This window comes from Venturia canescens, chromosome 9 (assembly GCF_019457755.1).
Source record: "Venturia canescens isolate UGA chromosome 9, ASM1945775v1, whole genome shotgun sequence".
Taxonomy (NCBI): domain Eukaryota; kingdom Metazoa; phylum Arthropoda; class Insecta; order Hymenoptera; family Ichneumonidae; genus Venturia; species Venturia canescens.
Window position 1 is genome coordinate 15,134,135 of NC_057429.1, and position 25,978 is coordinate 15,160,112.

Sequence of the window (25,978 nt, forward strand, 5' to 3'; positions counted from 1 at the left end):
CATCGAAGTCGAAGCCTCCGAATCGGTGCTTAAGGGGGAAAAGGAACGAAGTTGCTCGCCATGTTTCCCATAGCAACAGCTGAAGCGGGTGCCGGTGCGTTACGCTACATGGGGTTGGAACTCGGGGGTTGAAGGCACATCGTACGGGGGTTCGTTGTGAATGGAAGGGGGCGCGAGGGACTGCCACGTGCGTGCAAGACACTCGATTCCATACACCGGCGTCTCCGGCACACTTTTTCCCTCGTACACACCGTGCAAAAGTGACGTTATCGGTAAACTAACAAGTTTTTTTTCATTGCTGCGTCATCTAAAAATTGTTCGTTTAAATGATCCTCAACGGAGGCAAACAAAAATTTGATTAAAAATACTTTCTGCAATCGTGTTCTCCTTTTTATTTCATTGAATTCTCAATTTTCTTTGCCCACTCGATAAACTGAAGAATTTTTCATTTTGCCGAAGCGTCTCACAATTTTTTTCTCAATTTACATTCAGAGGATTCTCGACCACAGAGGATCGTGTGTTTCAGTAGCTTAACAATTCCTGGACTCCCCTAAACCAGCCGGAGCCTTCAACGATGTTTTCATATTCAGATATTTTGAACGAATGGTCGCATTGAATTGAACGAAAAAGAAAATGAGCTTTATCCTCGTGGCGTAAATACACATGAACCGCGATGTAAGAAGGGTGTTCGTCTGTTGGCAGGAGTTCAGCTGCAGCAGCGGTGGCAACCATTCGCCAACAGACGCGAGAGCTTTCTACTTCAACCCTCGCTGATCAATAATGCGTCTCTGTTCGTGGCTCCCTTCAGCCGATTTCGTAAGTGCCACAAATTCCAATCGTCGTGTTTCGCATTTCGTTCTTCATACTTCGTACAGTTTGGTTGAATAACGAGCACTGACTAATCTCGGAGGGAATCAAGGCTCACGAGTCGTGAGAATGTCGACGAAAAGACGCGAATAAAAAAATGGGGAAGCAGCTCGAAGCGAGTAGCTGCGTGGACTCGATTCCTCAACAAATAAATGAGTAGAGAAAAAATGGACAATTTAAGGACGAAAACCGTCCATTTTGCTCTCGCGAATAAAACTTAAAAAATCGTGAATTCGACAAAAAATGGGGAGAAAGTCGTCCTCAAATATTCACCGGCAAATATTGACACTCGACTTTCCATCGTGCGTGTCTCCATCCTCGACTTTTTGCTCCCTTTCATCTCCAATTACGTCTATTGTCGCACGAGTTCAATTGTGTCTCGCGGTGAATCGATCGTTTAGGGTTGGAAACGCGATAGTTATCCGCGCCGGTGTCAGGCACAACTTTTTCGACGGATCGCGCGCGGCGGTACGATCTCCCTGCAGAAGCGAAAGGAACACGCGAACTTGACAAAGTGAAATATCGGAAATTTGGCGAATTATCGAGATATCCCTCGCGGGCAAACTGATACGAGCGAAGGGCCTCCCTCCTTGGGACAAAAAAGGGTTGCGCGACGGCTGCAACCGCCGCGGGAGAGACGGAAGGAGTGCGTCTGCTGGCTAAGATCGAAAGTGAGAGCCTCCCGGAAGCCCGCGGCATGCGGAAACTGCGTTGTATCGTCACGAAACTTTCTCAGCTTTCAAAATGGCTCCCGAGCCATTCGAGCCGAAGATTTGGCATTCGTTTCGTGTGGTGGGATCTCCGGAATCATTTGAACCTTCGAAAGTAGTTTTTCAACCGAAACTTTTCATTGTTTTTCATGATTCAGACGATTTCGCCGCGTCCATTGGTCTCGCAAGTTTGTGTTTGCGATAGAAATAACGGGAAGAATTTTTTGATTTTCAACTCCAGTAATAAAACTCGTTTGCTCGGAGCTCTGCGCTTCAGTGTTTTCGCTTTATCGACAAGCTGTCAGAAAGCATGTGCGACAATGGAAGATTTAACGTCGATGAGGGAGAATGGGATTCCGGAGAAACCAGTAAAGCCGAGGACGGAAGAAGAGCCAAGAGAGAAAAATGGTCTCGTAACTGGGAGCGGGCGAAGCCATTAACCGAGCACGCGTTGTTCGCAATTGTCCTTTCGAAAGAATTAATAGGCGTGCTAAAGAAATTCTCTTTGAAAAGCTGAGTTCTCGCGTGATGAAGGAGCATCGACGGGGAGAAGAGTTTTCTCGAAAACTGAAATTCGTCCTTGACGGGGGGGGGGGGGGGGGGGGGGGGGATCCTTTGAAAAAAACGGTAACGACGAGCGAGAGCATCGATTCTCGTGCGGACAGAAAATGCAGCGAGCTCTGCGACAAAGCTCAATAACGAAATGCTCGAGAGGGCGTTGTCCCGAAGTCGATTTTCTCGTCGCGTACTAAGTCGCTCTGCTAGGGATGCTCGCCTGTAAACGATCGGATATATTTCGAGCGTAAATGTGCCAAGGAAAAGGTTTTTGGCAAGCTCGCCGCATACTTAGAAAAAGGAACGGAAAAATAAGATTGGTCCTTCGAAAAGTCGTTTGCGACATTGCGAGACCCGGCGAGTGCACCAGAGTCGATGGATTTCGTTCGAATGTGAAGCATCGCGAGTTACTTGCTCCCACGCAACGGGCGTTCTCACTCACCAACGGTTTTCCTTCGTTCCCGAATTTCTTCGTGACTTAGACCGGCGATCTTTGCGCCCCTCAAATTTTCATAGCCTACGCTCATTTCGTTAAATCCTCCCAGCACCAATGGGCTCACACGCAAAACACCATCGATCTAACTCCTCCCACGAACTCGAGCGAAACATCGCCGAAACTAATAAATATTTAGCGTTTCGTGTAGCGAATTCGCGCCGCACGCGGTATCACCGCGGCTCGTACACCCCTTTTTCCTTGTCAGCGACGCGGCACATAATATGGGCTATAAATATAACGAAGCTTCCGTCATTATCGCGCACGACGCGCGCGGCAAACTTCGCGAACGGTTCGGACCAGCGGTTCGAGCGAGCGGAAGGGACGCTCGAGAAAAACAGTCCAATTGGTGGGCGAAACGCTCGATTTAATTCTCAACGAAAATTCAGCCGATCCTCGAACATTTACCGAGAGGAAAACCGAATGAAAAGGTTCGAATTTGGCTTCAGCATGAAATTACTTTCGAAATTCGAAATGGCTCCGATGATTGGACAAAATAGGAAGGAAACGATCGAATGTTTACTCTAATTCCCTCGCAATTTACGCCGCGCGATTAGAATCGCCCGGCGACGTCGTTTTTATTATCCGTATTTATTGCACTCTAAAAATAGGGGACACCTCCCCGCGCAACTGACGCAGAATTTCGTTTCGGAAACGCTCGCGCGCCCGGCATGGCGAAGGGTCGTTGTCCCATAGGACAGACACGCGAGGCTTTTCCTATAGTCGCCGAGGAGCAAGGTCGAGGTCCTGCACCGGATCGATATGACGAGATTCTATTGTACCCTTGTATACGGGGGCGAAAATATTTATGGGGCCATGTGTTTTCAACAGTTTTCAACGCTCCGAGTCCCGCTGTTTGGCGAGAGCTTTTTAAAGGGATTTTTCAAAAGGTTTGCCCCGAGGCGCTACGGTGACACTGGAAAAAGTATTAACGAGGGTGAAAAGGGTGAAAACCGTTCATTTTTATTTTACGATCAATCAGTGTGCGGCAGGAACGCATTTGCGAAAGGTGCAAAAAACGACCAAAAATTGTGGAGATTTTTATAAAATCCTATCAGCACTTTCAGGACGAAACTTTAATCGACTTTCGAACACTGAAAACGCCAGTTTTTCGAAATTTTCGAACTTTTAATCTTAAAACAAAACTTTTTTATACCTCAACGCATATACGCACTCGAAATCATGAACATTTTGGAGTAACGAAACTTTAAAAATGCAACAAAATGGTTGAATATTTTGCCAAAATTCCGTTTCCACAGAATTTTTGATGAATACGAAGACAGAATAAGGGATGAGAAAAATAGTGGACGTGAAATATCGATTCCTTGTCAATAAAGGATTCGTTCTTCGCGAAGGGAATGTTATCTCCTCTCGTCTGGACGAGACGTCGCCTCCGAGATATTTTGTCTCGAAGCACGTTTACGATCCGTATTTTTGTGGTGGAGCTTGCTGTCCGAGGAGCGACAACGCCGCAGCATGAAATTTCTTACACGTGTTTCTACTGAGCTTTTCTTCCTGGTTTTATCGAGATTTTTCTCGCGGGCGACGCATGGGTGTGGTGCTCGAGTCCGTTGCATCGTTATTGCCAGAAGCTGCTTTACGACTAATCCCTCTCGCACCTTCTGCGGCAGGATTTTAAACTCAATTTCGAAATAACCGGTTACAGAGATGCTGGTCGCAATAAGTCCGGCACGCGGAGACAAAAGTTTTCGATATTTTTTCAAGAAATTGCATTTTTTTCTAGACTCCAAAAGTTGCCGCTGCTATTTCAGCTTTGAGATCGCGTGGAAAGTCGTCGATGCGAAGTTCACCGTTTTCTTTATCCTCCTCCGATCCTGCCAAGCGAATCCCACAAAAAATGATCGTTCCTCGAATTTTAGCGGCTCTCGACACGCTCCGATCGCAATATTTCTGGTCCCCCGCGCTTGCTTAATCCGCCAATCACGGCGTCGGACACGAGCCCTGATTCCAGTGTCAAAAGGGGTGTGCCGTTTCGTGGAAACGGCCAAATTGCGAGACGTACCTGACGAAATTTCGCGGGGAAACTCGCCAAGCGAGCTTCAAAGCTCACGCGGGCGTGCAGCACCCAAGAGCTTTAACGTTCCCGACTGAATTATGATGTTTGGACTCCGATCGGCAATCACCTTTGATTCGAAGGTTCATTTGAGGGCTGACGCTCGCGAAGAGTTGAGTCAGGAACTGCTGGCTGTTTAGCCCGTTTTCGACGATTTTTTCATCCCATTCAAGCGGGAATTCCAACTCTTCATCTCATTCGTTGATTCGAACGCGTTCCCCAAGTAAGAGCTCGGAACGGTTGAAACTTTTTCGACCCTCACTCAATTTTTTTCGTCTTCCAATGCTTTTGAATCGTTCGGGAATCGGTTTGAATGCGCCGAGATCCTTTCAATTGGATAATAGCTTGGTGCACGAAAAGCATTTTATTATTTCCGGTTTGAAAACGAAGCAGGAAACAGACCGTTCGAGATATAAAGTTCGATCGGATCGACGGAAACGAGGATGGGAGTTTCGAGAGTCTCATTCGTCCCCGCGCGTTTCTATTTCACGAAGTTATGAAATCTCAGGAGCGAAGGAGCTCGGAACTCACTTTATATTCAGCGTATATATAACCCCGATGGCGGAATATTAAATATCCGTGCGGTGTGCTTCGGATACTCGGTTGAACCGCGGGGACCCCTGCACCTGCGCGTGTTCGACTTGGTGTGGGTGCAACACCAACGACGATGCATATAAATTGTCTCTCAGTTTCCCCCTCTGGTCAGTTAACGAATTTTCACGCGTCTATTCAGATTTGTATATATGTGGATGCTGAATTAATAATTGAGAGCGTAATATCCCTCGACGATCGCTCCAAATTCGTTGTCATCGTCGGTGAAGGACGCCGGATTATTTCCAATAATGAGTTATCAGCGGAGGGAGGGGGAGTGAAGAAAAGGGGGAGTTTGACTCGCCAAAGAGTCCTGTGTGGGCAAATTATTGGGAATATCGAGGCTTTTTCGCGCGCGACTCGGAAGCAGCAGCAGGGAGTTTCGTCGACGACAATTTCGGATAAACTCGAGGCGCAGAAGCTTTTCTGGGCAGCAAAAATATGAAGATTTGCGAAAACATGGAAAAAGTGAGTGGGCCGAACGGTTTCGAAGGGAGACTGAACGTTTTTCTTTCGTTTTTACTTTGCACCATAAAATTTGTAGATTCCTCAACAGCGAGTGGGAAAGTTATCATTCCCATTAGAAAATATCGCATGTTTTTTTGAACGAAAAACGGACAAAAAGATCGAAAACATTTGCTCCAACAGAGCAAAGAATTAAAAAGACTCATTATCGGATTGAATTAAGGGCAAAATATGATGAAAATCTAATATTTTCTAGCGCCTCACTCCGAGGATTTAATGATGATATCACTCGATAAAATACGAGCAGACTTCGCTCATAATTCTCTTCTGTATTTAGGTGTGTCTCTGGGGCGAGGCCAGACGGATTACACGTACGAACAGTCGGCAAACTCGCACGCAGACGAAGAAAACTTAGCATACCGTGCATGTGTCTCTTCGGACGTACGAGACACGAGGAAACGAGGCGAAATATTTGCGAGAGGATCAAACAAAACGAGCTTAAAGGATATCAACGGGGAGAGAGAGCTGTCTCCGAAATAGCGCTTCCAGTGACCTTTTTAAGGTCAAACTTTTGTGTTAGAACCAGTGAAACTGGGGCTGAAACTACAATGATGCCCAAACCTCAAGTTTTTCGATGATTTATTCAAAAATTTTCACGTACTCGCATGACAAATCGACCTCCGTTTGGACCTAGTGAAAAAGGAGGCTCGACAAAACGAGAAAAATAGGAAGCAAAAGGGAAAATGCAGCGGAGAGCGTATGGCGCACGCTCTTCTTATTGCCCGCAGTTTTTCCACAACGTTTCACTTCCACTGCATTATAAAAATAGTCGCAATATGGCGCACTTGTATATATATCGAAGCTATGAAAAAGCGTAAGGGCAGGCCTCTCGCACACACGTGCACACTGGCGATAAAGAACCACACGAAACATTCGCGAGTTCTGTTCTCCCCGATCGATAACGGCCCCGTTGCAGATATTCTGAAGGGGGGAAGCGGAACAGTGAAAGTGTATATATGCACGGGTCTCTCTCGCCCCATTGTCCGACAAATTGAGCACGAAGAGTGCAAGGTGGCTCCTCGTGAACTTTGAACCTTAAACCTGCTTGAAAAAGGTGGCAAAGGAGATTGATCGCTTTCCGGAGCGCTTATAAGCCGAGCTCTTTCCATTATTTCTGTGGTTTTTCGCGGCAACAAAAGCTCCGGAGGCTGTTATTGTACTTTGATAAAAAAATGATTTCAAGCACGGAAACAAGGAACGAAGGGATTTCTTCGATAGTGATCCGATCGCGATCGATTTCGATGCAGAAAAGTGGCCTTCCCGCGTCGTGCGTTTCAAGGCCTTTGGTCAAGTCGGTACAAAAGTTCCACGAGACGAAACAATACCAGTCGCGGGAGATATTCGCGTCGTGTGAGCCGCTCGGGGCCACGGGACTTCCGGTGCCGGTTGCGCCGGACGCGAGAGAATCGCACGCGACTCGAATGCTCGAAAGGTTGCAAGAGACTCAAGAACGCGAAGGATTCGACTCTGCATTGTTGGATCCATCGCTCCCAGTGACGAATCAACAAACATGCGTTTGTTATCAACAAATTTCATCTTCTGGGGCTAACTTAATATCGAAAATCATCACTATTACGGAAACGTGAACAAGAATCTTCGATCAAGGTAAATCATGCCTGAAGAGTCGTATTTTATGGGTGTCTAAATTGGACCGATTTTTTACTCCCTAATTTATCACTCTGATTTATTATCACTCTGAATTGATTTCAGAGTTATTCATTCGAAATTGTAAATACATTTTTTCAACTTATCCTCTGCCAATGAAATTACAAGCCATTGATTAAACGGGGATCCATCACTGCATGACTGAACCCGAAGTTTCATTCGTACCTGGCAAAAATAAGTTTTTTGTGTAAAAAATCGCATTAGAACGTAACGGGAAATGGATCAAGAAAGAAGTATTAATGAAAAGGCAGAAGGCTGTGACAGGAATGGGCCAAGCCAAGAAGAAACAAAATACTGAAAAATAAGCAAATGAGACGAGTGCTCATTACCAATTTCGTTCGATCTTTAACGTAATGTATCTTTATAATAACTGGTCTCGACATTTTTCCCAGACCTTCGTTATATACTTCGTTGTTATTGTGTACGTTTTTCATAAACTTCGTAAGGAGTGTTAATTCGTTATGTGGAAAGATAAACGATTTTTTACGCGTGTCCTTATAACTCCGTGATGACACTGAAGTTTGCAACGTTGGAGTCCAACGAAATGATCTTAAGAAAAACTCTCAAATAATTCCAGTAAATCTTCAACATTGTTTCCTGGGGAATTTGAAATTTGTCGTTTTTCAACCTACACCGATGATTCGTGAAATAAATAATTGGTGAATTACAAATCTTTTTTTCGTTCACTTCGTTGAAACTCCGTGTATTTTTCATCATATTTAAACACTTTTATCTCAGTAACCAATAAGACGAACCCTTTGAAATTTGATACGCGTGTCAGTCGACTAGCCATTTAAACTCTGTGTGAATTTCAAGATTTTTTTAGGAAAATCGTTTCGTGGATGAACTACCTTGAAAAAAAAAGGCAGCAAGAAAAAGTCCGGAAATCCATCATTTTCTCCACGCTCTTCGCAGCTTGGACGATTCTACGATCGATTATAATTAAATATAAAAGTCACGTACTCCGCTGCTTCAATCCCTTCGCAATAATGATCGTCGCCAACTTTATTTATAAACATATTCATCGACGTCACTCGCCTGTGAAATGGCGTCATGTATTATTCCTTGTGATTAATGAAAATCGTCGTTCGAATTTATTATTCATCAGCTCCGACTCGATGGCGTTGAAGAGCTCATACAATTAAACATTGTTACCGTTGCTTTTCATGCCGTAATGAGAACCACTCTGAATTCCAGAGTATCAAAAGTAATTGAACGAAAGATTTTAGATTTTTTAACCTCAAGGAAAATTAAAATTTGAAAAAAAAAAAAACTGAGATTTTGTGCGCGATTCCAACGACGCGGAAAACTTGAAACCTTTTTCGTTCGATTATTTATTATGCGTTTGATGCATCGAAGAATGAAAAATTGTTCATCAAGCGAAATCCCATTCGGCAGTACCAAAAAGTACGGGAAACTTATTTTTTTTTTAATTTCACTTTAGATAAAGTGGAGTCCCCTGGAATTTCGTCCAACCGAATGGGATTTTGTTCGAAATCATTTTTTTCGATACGTGTACTGAATATCGTCGATACTCAAGCTGAGCGTGTTGAAATGGCTCTTTGAGGGTCAAAGCAGCAAGAAACTCGGACGGTTTTGCAGGCTCATATGACGAAGAAACGACGGCGCGATCGTTTCACGGTTTCGTCTCAATATTTCTTCCCTTCGATATTTTTTTATCTCTCGTTTTTTTATCACAAATGCTTCTTCTGAGCGACGTGTTTTTATGGTCTCCGCGCTCGGAAAAGTCTCTGCGGTGCATAAACTCCGTGCATACGTATGCACCAGGAAAATCCATAGATCTCTGGGAACAGGCAGGGAGGCGCGAATGTAAAAGAGGAGTCGACGCGGCCAGCAGAAAAGGGGAACTTCACATTTTGCCAGCTCTCACGAGACAAAGGGAACGACATTTTGCAAGCCAGAGTGAGTTGCGAACGGGCCAATGTACGTCAAAGAACAAGCGTGATCGGCTCATACACGGTGTCCCGAAAGTAAAGTTCGTCAAAGATTCACGAGATTCGCGTAACAATTGACGGAGCTTCGAGGCCAACATTTTAGACTCAAAGTTTTTCGATAAAAAATTTAAATGTCCACAACAAATTTTCATTTGAATTGGAAATAAATATTGAAATTTTAAAATTGAATATTTCGTTAAATTATCAAAATTCGTTTCTCAGTGTGAAAAGACACCATTTTCCTTGGATTTTAGATTTTTCGTAGCTTTCGTCGAGCTGTTGGTGACGCCACGTCACAATTCGGCGAGAGAGAATCGAGAAAATGGAAGAGACGACGAAGAAGGAACGGATCTGCAGTTTTTGTACGCGAAATAAAAAAGTGAGCGTGGAAACACGTGCACGCACTCGAGTTTTCCCGCTTCGTCAATTTTCACGGAGTATTTTGTGGCGTAGGACGACAAATTGCCTGATGAGAAGAGGGGTAAGGAGGGGAAGCAAGATTATCCAATTGAGGGATTAAAAAGTGCCGCTTTCGAGCTAAGTGCGGAGCAGCATCGTGCTCGAGGAGAGCAGCGAATTTCCGCGAGTTTTTCACCGCCGCGTGCACCTACCGTGCACAGATTCGTAGCCAGAAACGTCAATCGCGAGGATCCTTGACCCGAATACGAATAGCCGACGTTTCCCGAGAGAAGAAGCACAACGAGGCTGCACTACTTTTATTAATTGGTTGTATTTTTCCCAGAAGAGTAGTAGAGAGAGCGTTCAGCGGCCATTTTTCCCACGCGCGTGGAACCGAACGAAAGAATTTTCGAAAAATCGTGGCTTTGATGAAAATATTCTATAATTAAGTGTCAAGGCTTCTTCGCATCTGCGACTGCTCGTCGAACGAGCGCGCTTTGTTCCCAGCCGCCGTCCATAAGCCACGAATCGCCATCGGAAAATTTTCGAAGTCAAACTTCCGTGTCGCGGCAGTGAAACAACAAAAGTGAAAACCCTCTCATGAGGGGAAAAACGGCAACGAATTCGTCCCTGCGAATCGAGTCCCGAATTTCCCGAATTCCATCACTCTTCAGCTTCGCTCGATTCCCTCTCTTCGGACCCGAATTTTCCAGCGAAAGCCACTGAAAAAATCGCGTTTTTCACTTTTTCACCTCACTTCGATTCGCAAATCGTATTCTTTCCAATGTTAATTTCCCGAAAGGTTTACAAAAAAAAAAAAACATAAAGGAACTGACGGCTCACGAAACATGGCAATCACGGAAAAATCTGCAGCAATTCGAGTCGACTCCCTTCAACTGAATTTCGCGATGATAAAAAATATCGTTGGAAATTCTTTTTTTCAATAAAATCTTTCAAAATTTATCTCCCGTGACGAAAAACTCCGCCGATCACAACATGAAGAAAACCAAACGTCACAAAGAGCCCTTAAAAATACTGTCAACTTCCCAAATTAAAAAAAAAAAAAAAAAATTGAAGCAACGGGTGCGCACCACTTTACGCATCAATCATTTGGAGAGACAGTTTTACAGACAGAGTTTAAAATGATGCTAATCAATTGATGAAACCGGCCCTCGTACAAATGCGAGGGCATTAATGTACGTTAAAAAATGGTGGGGGGTCTCACGCAACAGGAGCCGGAACGCTGAGATGCGAGAAAAGTGGCGTAGAAAAAAATAAAAATATTGGTGAAAGAATTTGTTAAAGTGTCGTAAAAAAATTAAATTTCGTGGAATATCGAAAAAAAATAATTTCATTTGCGTTGATGACGAAGAAAAAATAGTTTGTCTCCGCTCGTTGTAGTAAAAAAAAAAAAAAAAAAAAAACGAGAAAATGCTAAATAATCGTGTAACTAACGATATCATGAAAAATGAGTGGACGGAAGAGAAGATGATTTGCTAATTGATCGAGTGTGTGTCAAACCCGGCGAGGTCCGCACGGAATGAAAAAAGGTTTCGTTAGGCTTAATAACATGGCGACCTACTAATTGTTATCCCGAGCGGAGTCTCGATTCTGACTTCACCGTGTCGTCCGGTCTCGTTGTTTCGCATAGACGAGAGAGAAAGGAAGAGGGAGGGGGGGGGGGGGGGGGGGGGGGAAGTGGGACGTGAAAGGGTGCGTGGAACATGACATGATCGTTACGTTGTAAGTAACAATTACGTCTTGGAAATTAAAGAGGAAATGCTAAGTGTGCGAAATACTCCCACGAGTATTGGCCCATTTTGTTTTTCGTTGTAGAATCATCGGAGTTGAATTGCCCGTTGGAATTGAACGACACTAAAGTGACTGACGAAGAGGCGTTTCTAGTCTAAAATTGGACAAATTTTCACGCGACACGCCGGTAATAAAAATCCTGAAAGAGTGAACACTTCGAAGATACGAAAAGACGAAGAAAAACGTTGGAATAGATAAAAAATGAAAAAGATTTAAGTATAGAAAGTCGATCGATTAAAATGCGGGAAAGTCTCCATTTTCCGAGCGAAGGATAATCTGCACTTTGAAATATTGTATTAAGAGCATTCAGTCCTGTTGCAACGCTTGAAACAGGCTTTCGCGGTCGAGGGCACAAAAAGTAGCTTTGATCTTTCGCACACTAGCCCATGCCACGTGTACGTAATATTTACTTCCTTTATTTATTACGTGCGTGTGTGTGCGAAGTGCGGGGATTTTTTTACGTGGCAGGAGCAGCGACAGACAGCTCGGTCTGCGGCTGCAAGTCCAATGATGCAGGTGCCGGAGTACACGACCACGAATCCATTAAAAGAATCAAAGTAAAATGCACCACACTCGTTGAGACTAGACTTGGAGAAATGAAACTTGGAGACAAAGATAATTAAAATGAAAATAGAAAAAAATGGACGCACTCATAGCCTGGAGGAACGAAATGAAATTTTGTCTCTTGTTGTCACAAAATAGGGCGTCCCCCGTAGACGTTTTTTCGTGTTCGGTAAGCAGAATGTTTACAGCGAAATTCTGTGACGAAAGACGTTCAAAGGGGACGAGAAAAAACGTTTGCTAATCATTTATACAAAATTGTAGCTCGAGGGGAAGAAAAAGCGAAAAAATATGATGGAGAAAGTTGGAACGGGGACGAGGCGCGACCGAGAGCCTTTGGAAAATGCAGCGAAAGGGCTAATAAAACCGTGAAATCCGAACAGAAGCTCTCACGGTCCGGACGACGCTTGACAAAGAGAACGAAAAATGAAAGTCCGAGCGTATTCGTGTCTAGTTCGCGTTCGAGGAACGTGTCATGAGCGCAAAGCAGAGAGAGAAAAATGGAAAATAAAACAAATGCTTTTCGGAGACCCCTGGAGCGAAAAATACTGGAGGAGTGTGCGAGCACGCGCTAATGAAAGAGCGGAGAAAGAGAAGAAGACGGAGAGCAGAGAAACGACGCGACAGCAACGACTCTGATGAGGAGAAGCGCCTCGCGCGCTCGTGCGTTTTCGCTGGGTCAATGCCCGTTTCAACCGGCAGAGGGCGCAGACAAAAACTCTACTTCATACTCCGAGCAGCACGAGAAACGACTCCGCGAATGTCTTTTCAGATTCTGTTAACACGAAAATAATATTTTCATCTCTCCATCGATTACTCATCTTCAAGAAAGCAGTTGAAATCATCAACTGTGAGAATTCGTATAATCATTTTCGCATCAATTCAAAAAGCAAGCGACTGTAACAACGAAATCTTTTGAATAAACGCGTGTCACCTTTCAAGAAAAACAACATGGGAATTCGACACTGGAGCACGTGGCCACAAGCGAAAGAGAAAAAGCCCGAGACAGAGAAAGACAAAAAAAGGCGCGTGCTAAACTCATCTTCGCCCCTCGCACCGCGATCAAACAAACTCCTACGCATCAATCTTAAGCTACGATGCTCTCTCTCTCTCTCGCTCTCGCGAGGCGCACTGCAACCCAAGATCGTCCGTGAGGATTAATTAGAGAAACATTCCCTCAAGTACGATAGGCTGAAGCTCTCGCGCTTTGACAATGAGGCACAACGATTAACCGTGATAAAAATTTCTCGTTCGACGTCCCAAGTCACGTCACCAGATTCCTTGGATGACGTGTCCTCGTGATTGTTCTGTTATTACGAGGAAAATCATAGTACGCGTCAATTTAGTTGAAAAGAAGGAACCTCGTCAACGAAAAACGTAATTCGTCGAAAGAATCATTGAACAATCAAAATTTCACTGAATAAATCAATCATTTTTTAGAATAAGAGTTGGCTGATCGGACGGATATGAAAAGGTTCGAAAAGCCAGGAATTCATTCAACAACAATCGACGAAATTTCATCTCGCCGAGTTCAAAGTTCGCTGCACTTAATCGACCCAAACTTTGTTGCTCTTTTCGCTCTCTATAGATTTATTAAGGTTCAGCGGACTGGTACACAGTTCATTTAGCTCGTGTGGCATATATTCGATGGGATGAGCCTATCGAGGGAGTTGCCGGATACACTCCGCTTTATACAGTCTAAGCATGAAGATGGCTAATTATAACTTGGAAACAAAACGAGCCAGTTGCTTTCTGAATCATAGATATAGTCGCTAATTTCCATAAGGAATGAAACTACGCTCTTAAGAGGCTTTTGCGATATCGTGACAGGTAGCCGTGGAGAATGGACAGGATAATTGAGCAATTTGCCTTCAACGGGCTCGGAAACGACCCAATTGTTTTCAGTGAAAAACTTTTTCTCACATCCTCGAAGCTTCTGTTTGTTTTTATAAAAATTTCGTTGTCGAACGTCGACCGAATGTCGCTCCGTCGCTCTTTCGTTGTAAAAGAAAAAAGACAGTTTCATGCTCGAGTGAAAAATGGGATGGTTTTTGACATTTGCACGAGTCAGGCTAAGAAGCGAGCTTCTCATTCGGATTTTCAAAGTGGTCGATGGATGAGAAGGATGTTTGTTGAGAGAGGTAAAAGGACGAAGGCGTAAAATTCAATATTTTGGTTGATCATCGTTTCAAGAGTGTGCGAGAGATACTCGAGCTCTCGGATCACGCCTCCTTAACGCGTGTTTATAAAGCGTGAATACAAGAGTTTCTTCCTCCGCGGATGCCCATGAGTTCAATCAGTTTTTTCTTGCTGGTGGTGGAAAAAATTGAGAAAATTATTGACGTTCGTGAATTTGAGAAATCAACACTTTTCCGATGTTCCGAACGTAGTCGCTTTTTTTATTCCTGTCGGTGGACGACCCAGAAATTTTGAGAGTCCGTTTCGTTCATAACTGTTTTGAATACGATCGATGTACAGAAACGTGTATGAAAACTTTGGCCAATGAATGGGCCTCTTTCATTCTATTTATACGAACATGGCAACCTTTCATCACTTCGCTCTGATAACTGCACGACGATGAGAAGAGGTTGGGAATCGTTGATTAAAATTACCCAGATCGTATCACAACTCAATCCCGGATTTTTGTCTCGATGAAACAACAACCACCAATAAAAAAAAAATCAACGATTGAAAATTGGAAAGCGAACCAGGCAGAGTGCGAAAACGAAAACGATCGAAAAAGTTTTTTTACCGTTTTCCTAACATCGGGAAATTCCAATGCAATCTCGCTTTGTTTTTTGAACTTTTTACTTTTAATCAGAAAAACGAGCTCCTTGCGATGACAATTTTCGTCGTCAGAGAAGAACGATTACTCGAGGAAATTCGTGGCCAAATTTTTCCTCGAAAGTGTCAAGAACAGATGAATGAAAGAAGGAGCTGAAACGGCGTTTTAAAATATCGACGCACGTGCAGTGACACAATAAAAGGCGATGTCGACTCGGCGGTTACTTTCACTCCGCGCTATTTGCGTCATCGATCGGAGAATATTAGCGCTTCCGTTTTTTTTTGTTTTTTTTTTCAATCCTACGCAACTTTAAGTTATTTCCAATGCATTTTCCTTCGACTAATTATTTACAGGAACTGGGAGTTTCTTTGTTTTTAACGACTTCCCTTCGTGGCTGGAAAAAGGTTCGAGCTCGAGGCGAACAAACGGACGAGTTCGTAGAAACGCGAATAAAAATATTAAAAATCACATTCATAGGTATTTAGTGGATGAAAATAATATGAAAGAGGGTGGCGGAGAAAGTGAGAGGGAAAATTTAATGACCTTAAAGCAACGGGACGTCGGTTTGCGACGGACTGACCACGGTTTACCGCCGATTTGGCACGACTTTGGCATTCCAAAGATCTCCATTCACAGGCACGAGGTCACGTTGCGAGATGATTAATCAACGTGAGTGACGAGGCGCGAGTGAAAGAGAAATTCTATCATTTCAGAGTCTCGCAATTGAACAGGGAAGTATGAGCCTCGAGAAAGAATATTAATTAATTCTATAAAGTAGACGTTACAATCGTATAAATTGAGGAAATTTGCAACGCTCTAATAACCGATATTAATGCGCCACGAAAAATTCTCTCGCACGTCTAATAAAAATTCACGCTACGATAATCGAGGGGGAATCGACACAGAAATGAGTGCGGAAAGCGGTAAAAGCGAGTTGAACAAAAACTAATATTTCAGTGAGAAATTTAATTCCTTGACTATCAAAAAAAAAAAAAAAAAAAAAAAATGAAATGGAGAAAATGCCTGGCAATGAGCAGAGAAAAATGAAATTTGAAGGAAAAACTCGAAGATGAAACGGCGACAACTGCGTGCCGAGATGAGAATATAATTGTTTATAAAAGCCCAGCGATGTGCCGAGTCGAGAGAAAGGATCGGAATTCTGGCCCGCTCCGCTCAGCATTAGAATGTTTCTCGAGTTATTTTACTGATGACGGTGACGCGCCTGGCTCTCCGAGCTCGATTCGCTCTCCGCGGGAGCAGAAATGGACCGAGGCGTTTGTGTTCCAAGACGACGAATTCTTGACGCCATGAAAACAGTACGAGAACGCATAGAAACGAGCACAACATTATTATTCTATGTATACACGTTGGAGATGGAAGGAGAACGACGACGACGACGACGAAGCGGAGTATCGACCTGTTGGCACCCATTTTGGCGCAGCTGCTCGCTCGTACCAAGGCTCACGCATATCTTTCTCTTCAGCAGGGAGGAACAGAGTTGAATTAGGAATTCCCTTTTTCCAGAGTTTGTGGAAGCGCTTCGATCCCAAACTCTTCTCCGAGTTCAATTTTCGAATATTATTTTGGACACTTCGTCGGAGAATTGTTGGCCAAGTAACACAAAAATACGAAAACCTTTAAAGAGTGAAAACACGGAGACAAAATAGAGACGAACGAGGGCAGCTAAACGAGAGGGTGTCCAGTTGCGATAACAGGAAGAAACTCTTCGCGTCAGAGGACGGAAAAAGGGGGTTGCTATGATGCCCCTTAACGCATGTGGCCGAAGGGGAATTGTCGATGAATCGATAGGCGAACCACGAGAAAAAATGAGCTTCGTACCACACGCACACGAGACTTTTAAAACGCAGCCCTCGTTCTACTCTTCGAGATTTAATATCTCCGCAGCTTCCTCCTACCTTCTGTCACTTCGAGGACTCTTTCGAGGGCTGCTCTTTATTGAGGACGGGGATGACGGCAAAAACGGGCCTACCGTTTGACAAGATTCGGATCCTGCGATGACAGACTCGAGGACGAAATTTAATATCTGGCTGCGCTATATTTATAGGATGGAAAAAGGAAGAGCTCGAGCAACAGGGAAAAGGGTTCGAAACTTGACTTTTCTTATACAGTGGATGTTCAAATTCTATTAACTCGATCAAACTCCCATGGAATCATTGTTAACGAGCTCGAGCTGAGGCACGACTCGATTAACTTCGATTTCATTTCATCTCAATTTTGTACGTTTTTTTTATTAATTTGATTATATCAATTTAAAGTGAAATAAAAATAACGAACTTTTCAAGGCCTTGTGTACACTTGCAATGTACTTGTACAATTTTTTTCATCAAAACATTTCTCTAAACGACGCAACTCCAGCTGAATCCCAGTAGCACCTTTTTTCGAGCATCACTTTCGGTGGACATGATAACTAAAAAACTATTAATCCGATCCATACCAAATTTATACCACTTATTTGTTATAATAATAGCTCGGGCCTGGACGAAGGATTTGTAAAAATTTTGATTTAAAACAATGGCGACGGTTTTAACAAAAAATTCATTTTCCGAGGTGCTAAATTTTCGGTCTTTTGTTACAATTACTTTTTCCAACAAAATATGAAATCCTTCGTCCAGGCCCTAGCTATTTTTATAATAAATAAGTCGTATAAATTTCGTATGGATCGGATTAATAGTTTTTTATAAACTATTAAAAAAGACGATTCTGACATGAGATAATGAGTTAAAAAAAGATAATCGGTTGATATACCCACAGCTACGAATCTAATGCTCCAAATGACACTGAAGTGTGCAACGTTGGAGTCCAACGAAATGATCTTAAGAAAAACTCTCAAATAATTCCAGTAAATCTTCAACATTGTTTCCTGGCGAATTTGAAATTTGTCGTTTTTCAAGCTGCACCAATGATTCGTGAAATAAATAATTGGTGAATTACAAATCTTTTTTTCGTTCACTTCGTTGAACTCCAACGTTGCAAACTTCAGGGTCGTATGCTCCGATCTTTGTGAAATTTGGTGAGAATATTCTTGAGACGTTGTACTTGAAGAATATATTTAATAAAATTTCGATCTTTCCGCCCATCACAAGTGCGAGGCCTTGACCAAAAATCCATTTTTGTATCGTGTCTTGAAAAATTTATTTCTGAAGTACGAAATAGTGAAAAATGGAAATAAGCGAATTGCTGAAACGGGGATCAGACACGTTGCGAGCAAGACGTTTCAAAAAATCTACAGAAATAAACGTCTTTCTAATGCTTATTCGCCATTTTAATCGAGCTGATTCTCCGAAGCAATGTTTTTTCTATAAGCACGATTAGGGTTTCCGCGTCAAGCGTGTTTTATCTCCCGTCTAATCGCGTGTAAACGCACAGTTACGTATCGAACGGGCAGTGTTTCATTGAGGGAAACAGCGGTTGCGATTAGAGCGAGTTTCGCATGGGAGACAGCTGCTCGCGTATGTCGTTCGAATGCTCAAGGCTCCCCGTCGACAAAAAGGCTCTCTGTGGCTGCGGTTGGAGAGAGAGAGAGAGAGAGAGCGAGCGTGCGTACATTCGCAGCGGAAACGAGGCGAGAGTGGGTTGGAAGAGGAAAGAGGAAGTAAAAAACACACATTATTAAACGATTCGAAGGAATCGAGGAAACTTCAATTTGAAGGAAGAACAAAGTTCGATAGTGACAGCCGAGGCCCTGACAAAATCATTTTTTTTCTCCGACTTTATTCTCGTCGATAAAGTCAAAAAAAATCGTCTCAAATCGAAGCGATTTCAGCGGTCCGATGAGTCAGCAAATTCTTTGATTCTTTGACTTTTTATAAAATAGAACGATTTTGAGGCTCTCACTAAAAATATTAAAGCTACTGAGTGTCCCTGGGCGAAGATTCCTAGCCGCGAAACCGGGCATTCTTCGAACCGAATTTAAAATCCCATTATCCTGAAAGCTTGAGGCAAACGTACGTAGAGGCTTAAAAAACGACGAGCGAAAAGTCTCGAGACGGCTAAAGATTAAGAGCGAGATTGAATTCTCCGAGTTTTCAAATTCCGGATAAGTCAAAAATCGCAAGATAAAAATCGAATCCGAATATGCTGGAATCGTGGGACAATATGACGCTGAAGTTTCCAACGTTGGAGTCCAACGAAATGATCTAAAAAACTCTCAAATAATTCCAGTAAATCTCCAATCTTGTTCCCTGCCGAATTTCCAATTCGTCATTTTTCAAGCCACATCAATAATTCGTGAAATAAAAAAATAATGAATTATAAATCTTTTTTTCGTTCATTTCGTTGAACTCCAACGTTGCAAACTTCAGCGTCGTGGGACAATGGTATCGTGGATAACGCACAGAATTTTATCGACGAAGGGCTACGGGAGAGGGGAAAAAATGCAAATAAATGCGATGGGAGGATGGAAAAAAAGGTTTCGCGGGATTAAAAATTCAAGGAATCGGATGTTTCCTCATTATCGGTGATGCGAGTGAAATTGAAAAAGGCAGAGTGGTCTCGACGCTTGGCAGACAATCCCAGGAAGGCAAGTGGATGAGCGCGGCAATAGGAAAAAATGTAAAGATACTAGGAGCAAAAAAAAAGTCGAGGGAAATAAGAATTGAAGAATCTCGAAAGAGTTGGAAGAGAGGCGAAAAAAAGGAGAGTAAAGAAGTGTAAGGGAGTGCTCGTTACTGCGAATGTACGGAGCATCGAGTCCCAGCAATATTTCTCGTCCACTTTCCACTGTTCTAGCAGGCGTTTCTTTCTTTTGTTTACGATCTTTGTTTTGACGCATCTCAATCGAGCCAGCGTAATTCGGGAGAGAGAAAATATGCCGAGGAACAAAGGAGCGGAGATAAAACTGCGAAACTCGGAAGCATTGCTTCGTGCCATTTTTCGCGTTCTTTTATTGCCTCAAATTAGTATCTTTTCAGGGATAATGGGACGAGATTTTCCGAGATGTTTCGACGTTTCCTGGCATTTCTCGCCAACTTCTTAGCCAGCCCACACTCGCGCAGAAAAGTCGACGAGGACGTTCCGCACACGTGCACGAAAGCTCGAACACACGAAAAAACTATTTTCGAGTGTATACGCGCGCTTCTGTTATGTAAAGAGAAAGGAAACGCAACGATCGCCGAACGCAGCGTCGCGAACAATTTTCTCCGCACGCCGACACTGGGACACTTTTTATTTAATTTTTCTCATTTTTTCACGCCACGTACACTTTGCTGCACGCGAGTTATTTCGAGGACGAAAAAAACTGCGAATTTAGTATCGAAGCACTCGCGACCGTATCTCGAATTCATGAATCCACCAATTTTCGTTATAATTCAATGATTTTCCAATGAAAGAAAGCCGAACGAGGTTTCGATAATATTACACGGAGACGAGGACCGAGGAAAAACGAACATGAATGGAGAAAAAATATGACGAAGAAACCAATAGGAAAATGCACGTGGTTGTATTCGGCCGCGTATATACGAACAAGATGGAGATCAGAAAGAGTTTGACGTAATCCGCCTCGATCGAACGAATACAAGTATTTACGTTCGTTCACGTGTTTTTGTTTAGTTTCTGAACAGAATTCCCGTACAACGCCACGATCTTTCGTGCTCCCACGAGAAAAAAAAGTACGCGAGAATCCCAGCAGTTTGTCTGTAGAATTCATACTAAAAAAAAATAGTCCAAGCGTATTCACTTATTTGCGAACAAAGGAAAGAGGAAAACACTAGTGTTTAGCTCAAGAATAAAAAAAAAACAACACAATAATTTCCCACATAAATTCGCACACGAATATGTTTTATTTTGCTCACGAATATTTCAGACAAAGTACAGAGTATTGAGGGAAACATAAAATGTACAAACGTAGAAAAAAAATACGAGTCTTTCGTCGCGATAACACGCAAGGAGGTTAAAGCGCCGCGAGTAAACACGAGAAGTGTACACGCGCCTCTGTGCGGACATCGAGCGAAGTATTCTCAAAGAAAATGGCGTCGGGCGGTTCGTAGAATGAAAAGAGCGTTGACGGCGTCACGGATAAAAACGAAGATAGACTCGGTAAAATAAATGCTGTGTTCATACAAAACATCAAATATTTACAAACCTCCTGCGAGAATTTATATTCTCGAGAGATTCGATCAAGAAACGTTCCCAAATCCCCACAATCGTTACTTTCGGTGTCACGAGATACTACGTCGATCGTTCCCCCGAGGGAAAATGGCTCTCGTGTCGGGGCCGGCACGAAGTAAATATTGACAAATGAAGATTGCGGCGACTTCGTTTCGCATCCGGAGACGACGACGAAACCGATAAAAACAATAGAGTGATGAAAATCCCGCGATTTATCGAAAACCCAACGCGTCGAAAACGATCCTCGACTTTCAGTGTTTCAGACTTTCAGTGCAAGATAATTTCGTGCTTCGGGAGATTCAGCGTTGACAGAAATCGAAAAAGTGAAATTAATAATAATAACCTCGAGTGTTCGCGGCTCGAACTGACACATTTCCGTCAATCATTCACCAGCGCGTGAGCCAGATCGTGTTACTTACATTAAAAAGAAAAAAAAAAAAACCCCCTCGAGCATAAAACGAATTGGCGAACTGACAAACGTGAGAAAAGTGACGAATCGGCAGAGAAAGCGAGCCAACTTGTTCAAACGTATAACCATATTTCCCCGAAGCCTCGAACATATATTTATATTAATGAAAAAGATATAAAATGGATCCGCGAATGAAACCGAGTGTCGAGTGAGCCTGCCAAATTCAGGTCCTCGTATCTTTACTTCCGTTCAACGAATTGGATGCTTTAAAAAATGGTTGAACAAGAAGATCAAACTCGACGGAAACAAAATCGAATTTTCGATAGTTTCGTGAGCTTTTTTCCAGCTGAGAAATGGGCGTGGAGCGAGGGCAATGCCCCGAAGGTGTCAGCCTTCGTTAGACGTTATTGCTTTCAAGATTAAGCTCCAACGCGTGAGTATAACTGTATTGGAAAATAAGTCCAATAATACATAGAAAATGTACAGGTTGACGAGAGCTCGTTGTCTGGCGCACGTTTACTGCTCGTCGACGTGATGCTAGTGTCACGTGACACGGACTAACTGACCTGGGGGTTCGTTAACGAAGTTATGTCTCCCTAAAGAGAGGCCAAGTGGGTTGGACAGTCGTTCGGCTGGGCTGAAGGGGAGAGTCTTCGGTGTCTTCCTTCCGGAGAGTAAGAAGTTTTATTTATTGTTAGAGACGCCGTCGAATTCGTGGTGAAAATGCAAGTGCCATTTTATTCTTTGCAACTTTTTCAGCAGTTTTTTCCGCTGAGTCTCGACTCGAATTGTGCTTTTTTGTTAACGAATTATTGCGATTGTTTTTTTTTTATATTAGAAGTAAAATTCATTTTTGTGTGCAAGTAAAAATAATTGTCGACTGCTCATTTTTATTTCGAATAACATTTCCCTTCTCCCTTTTTCCCTCGACGAGTCATTTTCTCAAAAAACTAAATAAAATCGTACCAGAAACGTTATTTCTATCGCTCGGCTAGCGTCGATGACGAAACCCCAGAAACATGACTGTACAATGAACAAAAATGCCATCACGTATCCGCATGCGCTGCACGAGAGCAGTTCCGGAGATCGAAAGCGCGCGCGATCGTCAGATCGCAATTTTCTCATTAGTCCAAATAATTGAAATAAATAAGTCGAATTAAGCGAATTAAGAAAAATTAAATTGGCACGTTGCAAGATTCTCCAAAATGAAATTCAACCAAAATATTCAAGCGTTTTCGGTGCTACAAATTGTTCGAAACACTCAGCCTATATTAAGCCGAAACATGCGCGCTTGATTTACGAGTCCGAGGAGTCCGCGTAAATAAACAAAACAAGCGAATCCTCCTCGGCGTGCGTTGCCTGGTGACCGGAAACGGAAAAAGGACAACGAAAATAAATACGAAATAGTAATACGCACACACAGCTATGTACGATCTCGGGTGAATTCTCGTTTCTCTTTAACTGCAGCTTCTGGCACGTGGGCTGACGAAGTCGCAGCTTATCTCCGGTAACCGTACGACCGGGCGACAACGGAGACTACTTTCCGTTTCTCGCCTCTGCATGTCTCGGCGTTCGCGCGCTGAGAAATGGGGGACGAAATAGAGAAAAAACAATCGTCTCTCCGTGGGTTCGTGAGGCAAGAAAGGCATTTGTGAATGAAAATATAAAAATAGAAGAGCGTAACGGAGGCTTGAGAAATTTCGTATTCTGTTTGACTTTTCATTCGGTTGTTGATCGATCAATAATTATCCGAGATAAGTGGATGACTCGGCATCATTTTCAAGAGAGAAAAAACGATATTATTTCCGACGGTGAACAGGCCTGAGGGGCTAAAAAACGTGAAAAAAAGAGTGGCGAGTCTGACGAGGAATCTCTGCGTGAAGCAGAGCGTCGAGGAATAATTCGGAGCCCGGTCGTTCACTCGGACTCGTCGCAGCATCCGGAAGGTTAAAAAAGAAAAACAATAAAAATCATAAAATAAAAAGGAAAAGTGGGGAAAAAGTAAATGAATGAAAAAAACGGTGGAGAACACGCTGCGAAGGCTCGTGCCCTCCGCCCCTCGAAAAAGAAGAAGAAAAAAAAAAAGACACGTGAAACCGAATAACACACCACGGCTATTCATAGTCCCCGAAAAAGAGGAGAAAAAAATTGAAAGGGATCGCGAGGACGGTTTTCATGCTTGCGCGACGCGTCCCAAGCGGAGGTTTCACAAGGAAATAATCTTGGAGAATTAGCATTAATATTATCAACAGTTTTTAATGATTTTCCTTATTTATTTTATCGTCGAACTTATTTTTATGAATCAAATTGAAAATTTAGCGTTTTGTATGTATTCCAAAAGCATTTTATTACAATTATGCTTGAAAATGAATTGTTTAAATATTGAATTAACTTGACGTGAAAGAAATAAACGAGCATTCGGTGTAACCCCTTAATCGCGCATTGGCATTGACCAACGAGCACGTCTAACAACACTGCGAACGTTTACAGCTGACTCGAGGCTCGTTTCGTCCGTTCGTTCCTCCTCTTTTTCTCTCATTTTATTTTCTTTATTTTATGCCCGGTACTCGCCACACCAGCGCATTCGGTGCGAGCGCGTCAGGTGGCCAACGATTCGGGCCCAAGCGAGCGTAAGAAGTCCGGTAATCACTAGCGTTAAGCTTTACAGTTACAATACCGACGTCCAAACTACTCGAGTGTGTTTGTTCCGGTGCATTACAATTATGAAATAATGAGTAAAGAAAAAACAAACTTGCTCGAAGTATATCGTTATCGAAATTCCAATGTGCAAGTCACGGGACTAACTCGAGGTTTTTTCAAATCGAACTTTGCAACAATGTTGAACGGGATCTAATTCGTTTATAATGCGATTTTGATACATTTTTTCCGATGAAAATCGTGGTTGAAAGCTTCTACGTTCCGAGAATCAGTTCTGTTACGTTTTGTTGATTAATGTGGGGCCGGAAAAATAGTCCATTGGACATGCCATGATTAAGGAGGGTGGCTACATTCGTCAAAATGATAGGAAATTGATCAAATTCGGTGATAATGTTCTTCAACATCAAGTGCGAAGACACAATTTTTTTCAAAATTTTCTTCTGCTTAGTTATCGAGTAATTACGCATTAAAGGACATTTATTATGCCCGGAATGTATACATATATATATGGAAACGCTATACTTGTACACGTGAACTTTAGTGTTCAGCTACTCGAGAGCTATGTGGTAGAAAAATCTAAAAAAATTATGTTGTCTTATATATATTTAAAGAATACATTTACCAAATTTCATTAAATTCTTATCATTTTGAAATTCTTCATATTTTTAACATGGTTTAGCATGGCAACATTGTATCGTCGCTATCCACCCTCCTTAAAGGAAAAAAAATAAAACAAAAGACTTTCAAATGGATGTCCGTGGAATTTTTTTATTCATCGAGATGATAACTTTTTCATATGAATAGTAATATCTTACTTGTTGGAGAAACTGTACAAAGCGTTCCTTCGTTTAACGCAATTACTACATGCATTCGAGAAATTATGAATCATTGTTCACTGCATTTGTGGTTAAACGACACGAGAAATATCGAGTTCCAGTGTACGAATTATGTTTCATGAGCGTAACGAATGTTTTAAAAACAAAATCATGGTTACAGCAATAATGAAAACGAAAAAAAATTGAAAACAATCAGCGAGGCTCGAAATATTGTGGGTAGGGGCGTGACGTAAACAAAAATGTTTGAGGTTATGCAGAAGTTCGTAATCGAGTGCCGGGACGCACGGTATCGAACTGTGGTCAGGGTAAATTCATAAATACGGTGAGTACTGAAATTTCGTATTTTACGAATGGCTGTTGTCATGATATTTTACGGGGTTTGAAAAGGATTGTAACTTTTAGAAGAAATATGCATAGAAAGACGCGAATTTGGAGATAAAAAAATGTTTGGACTCACCAGCTATCACAGTGTCCGAAAGGCTGTATTTGGAGCCGGTTTTACCGACTTTAGGAAAGTCCTTGAGTTTACGACCGCTAAGTTTGAGTTCACCGCTGAGATGTGCCTCTTCGAGGATTCTCTCGAGGCTACGGGTGAGTTGCTTTTGTATGTGGCCGCTCATGTTCGACGCGACCATCGCCATGTTACATTTTTTATTTCTTTTTCAATATTCTTTTCTGTTTCAATATATTTGAAACACGGAAACGAGACACCCGGAATGAATGAGTAACGTCAACGAATCGCGTTAAAAAAAAATAATTGACGATAACACTTGCTAACTCGTGCTTATAAACTAGTGTGTAATTCTAATTTAAAAAACGAAAACCGCACTGCAACCTTGCTAGACAAACGCCAGCGCGGTACTGGCGCATTCGGCTCGGCAATTCCCGGTCCCGAGTCCCGAGGACGGTGTACTCACTACTCGCGTCGTGCTCCCTCCCCTCGACGCCCTCCGCTGA

At 42.7% G+C, this 25,978-nt stretch overlaps 1 protein-coding gene across 5 annotated transcripts in view; it reads right to left on the reverse strand.

Moving 5' to 3' along the window:
* Positions 1–25,978, reverse strand: part of Lrch (Leucine-rich-repeats and calponin homology domain protein) — a 41,275-nt gene that overhangs the window by 15,248 nt on the left and 49 nt on the right. For 2 of the 5 annotated variants that reach the window (XM_043427980.1, XM_043427977.1), the window contains exon 1: positions 25,479–25,955. The exons of 1 other annotated variant lie outside the window; for it this stretch is intronic. In XM_043427980.1, coding sequence (XP_043283915.1) covers positions 25,479–25,662 — 184 coding nt within the window. In that variant the 5' untranslated portion in view covers positions 25,663–25,955. Of the gene's footprint in view, positions 1–25,478; positions 25,957–25,978 lie in introns of those variants that run through there. 2 more of the 5 variants (XM_043427978.1, XM_043427981.1) reach the window with 2 other exon arrangements.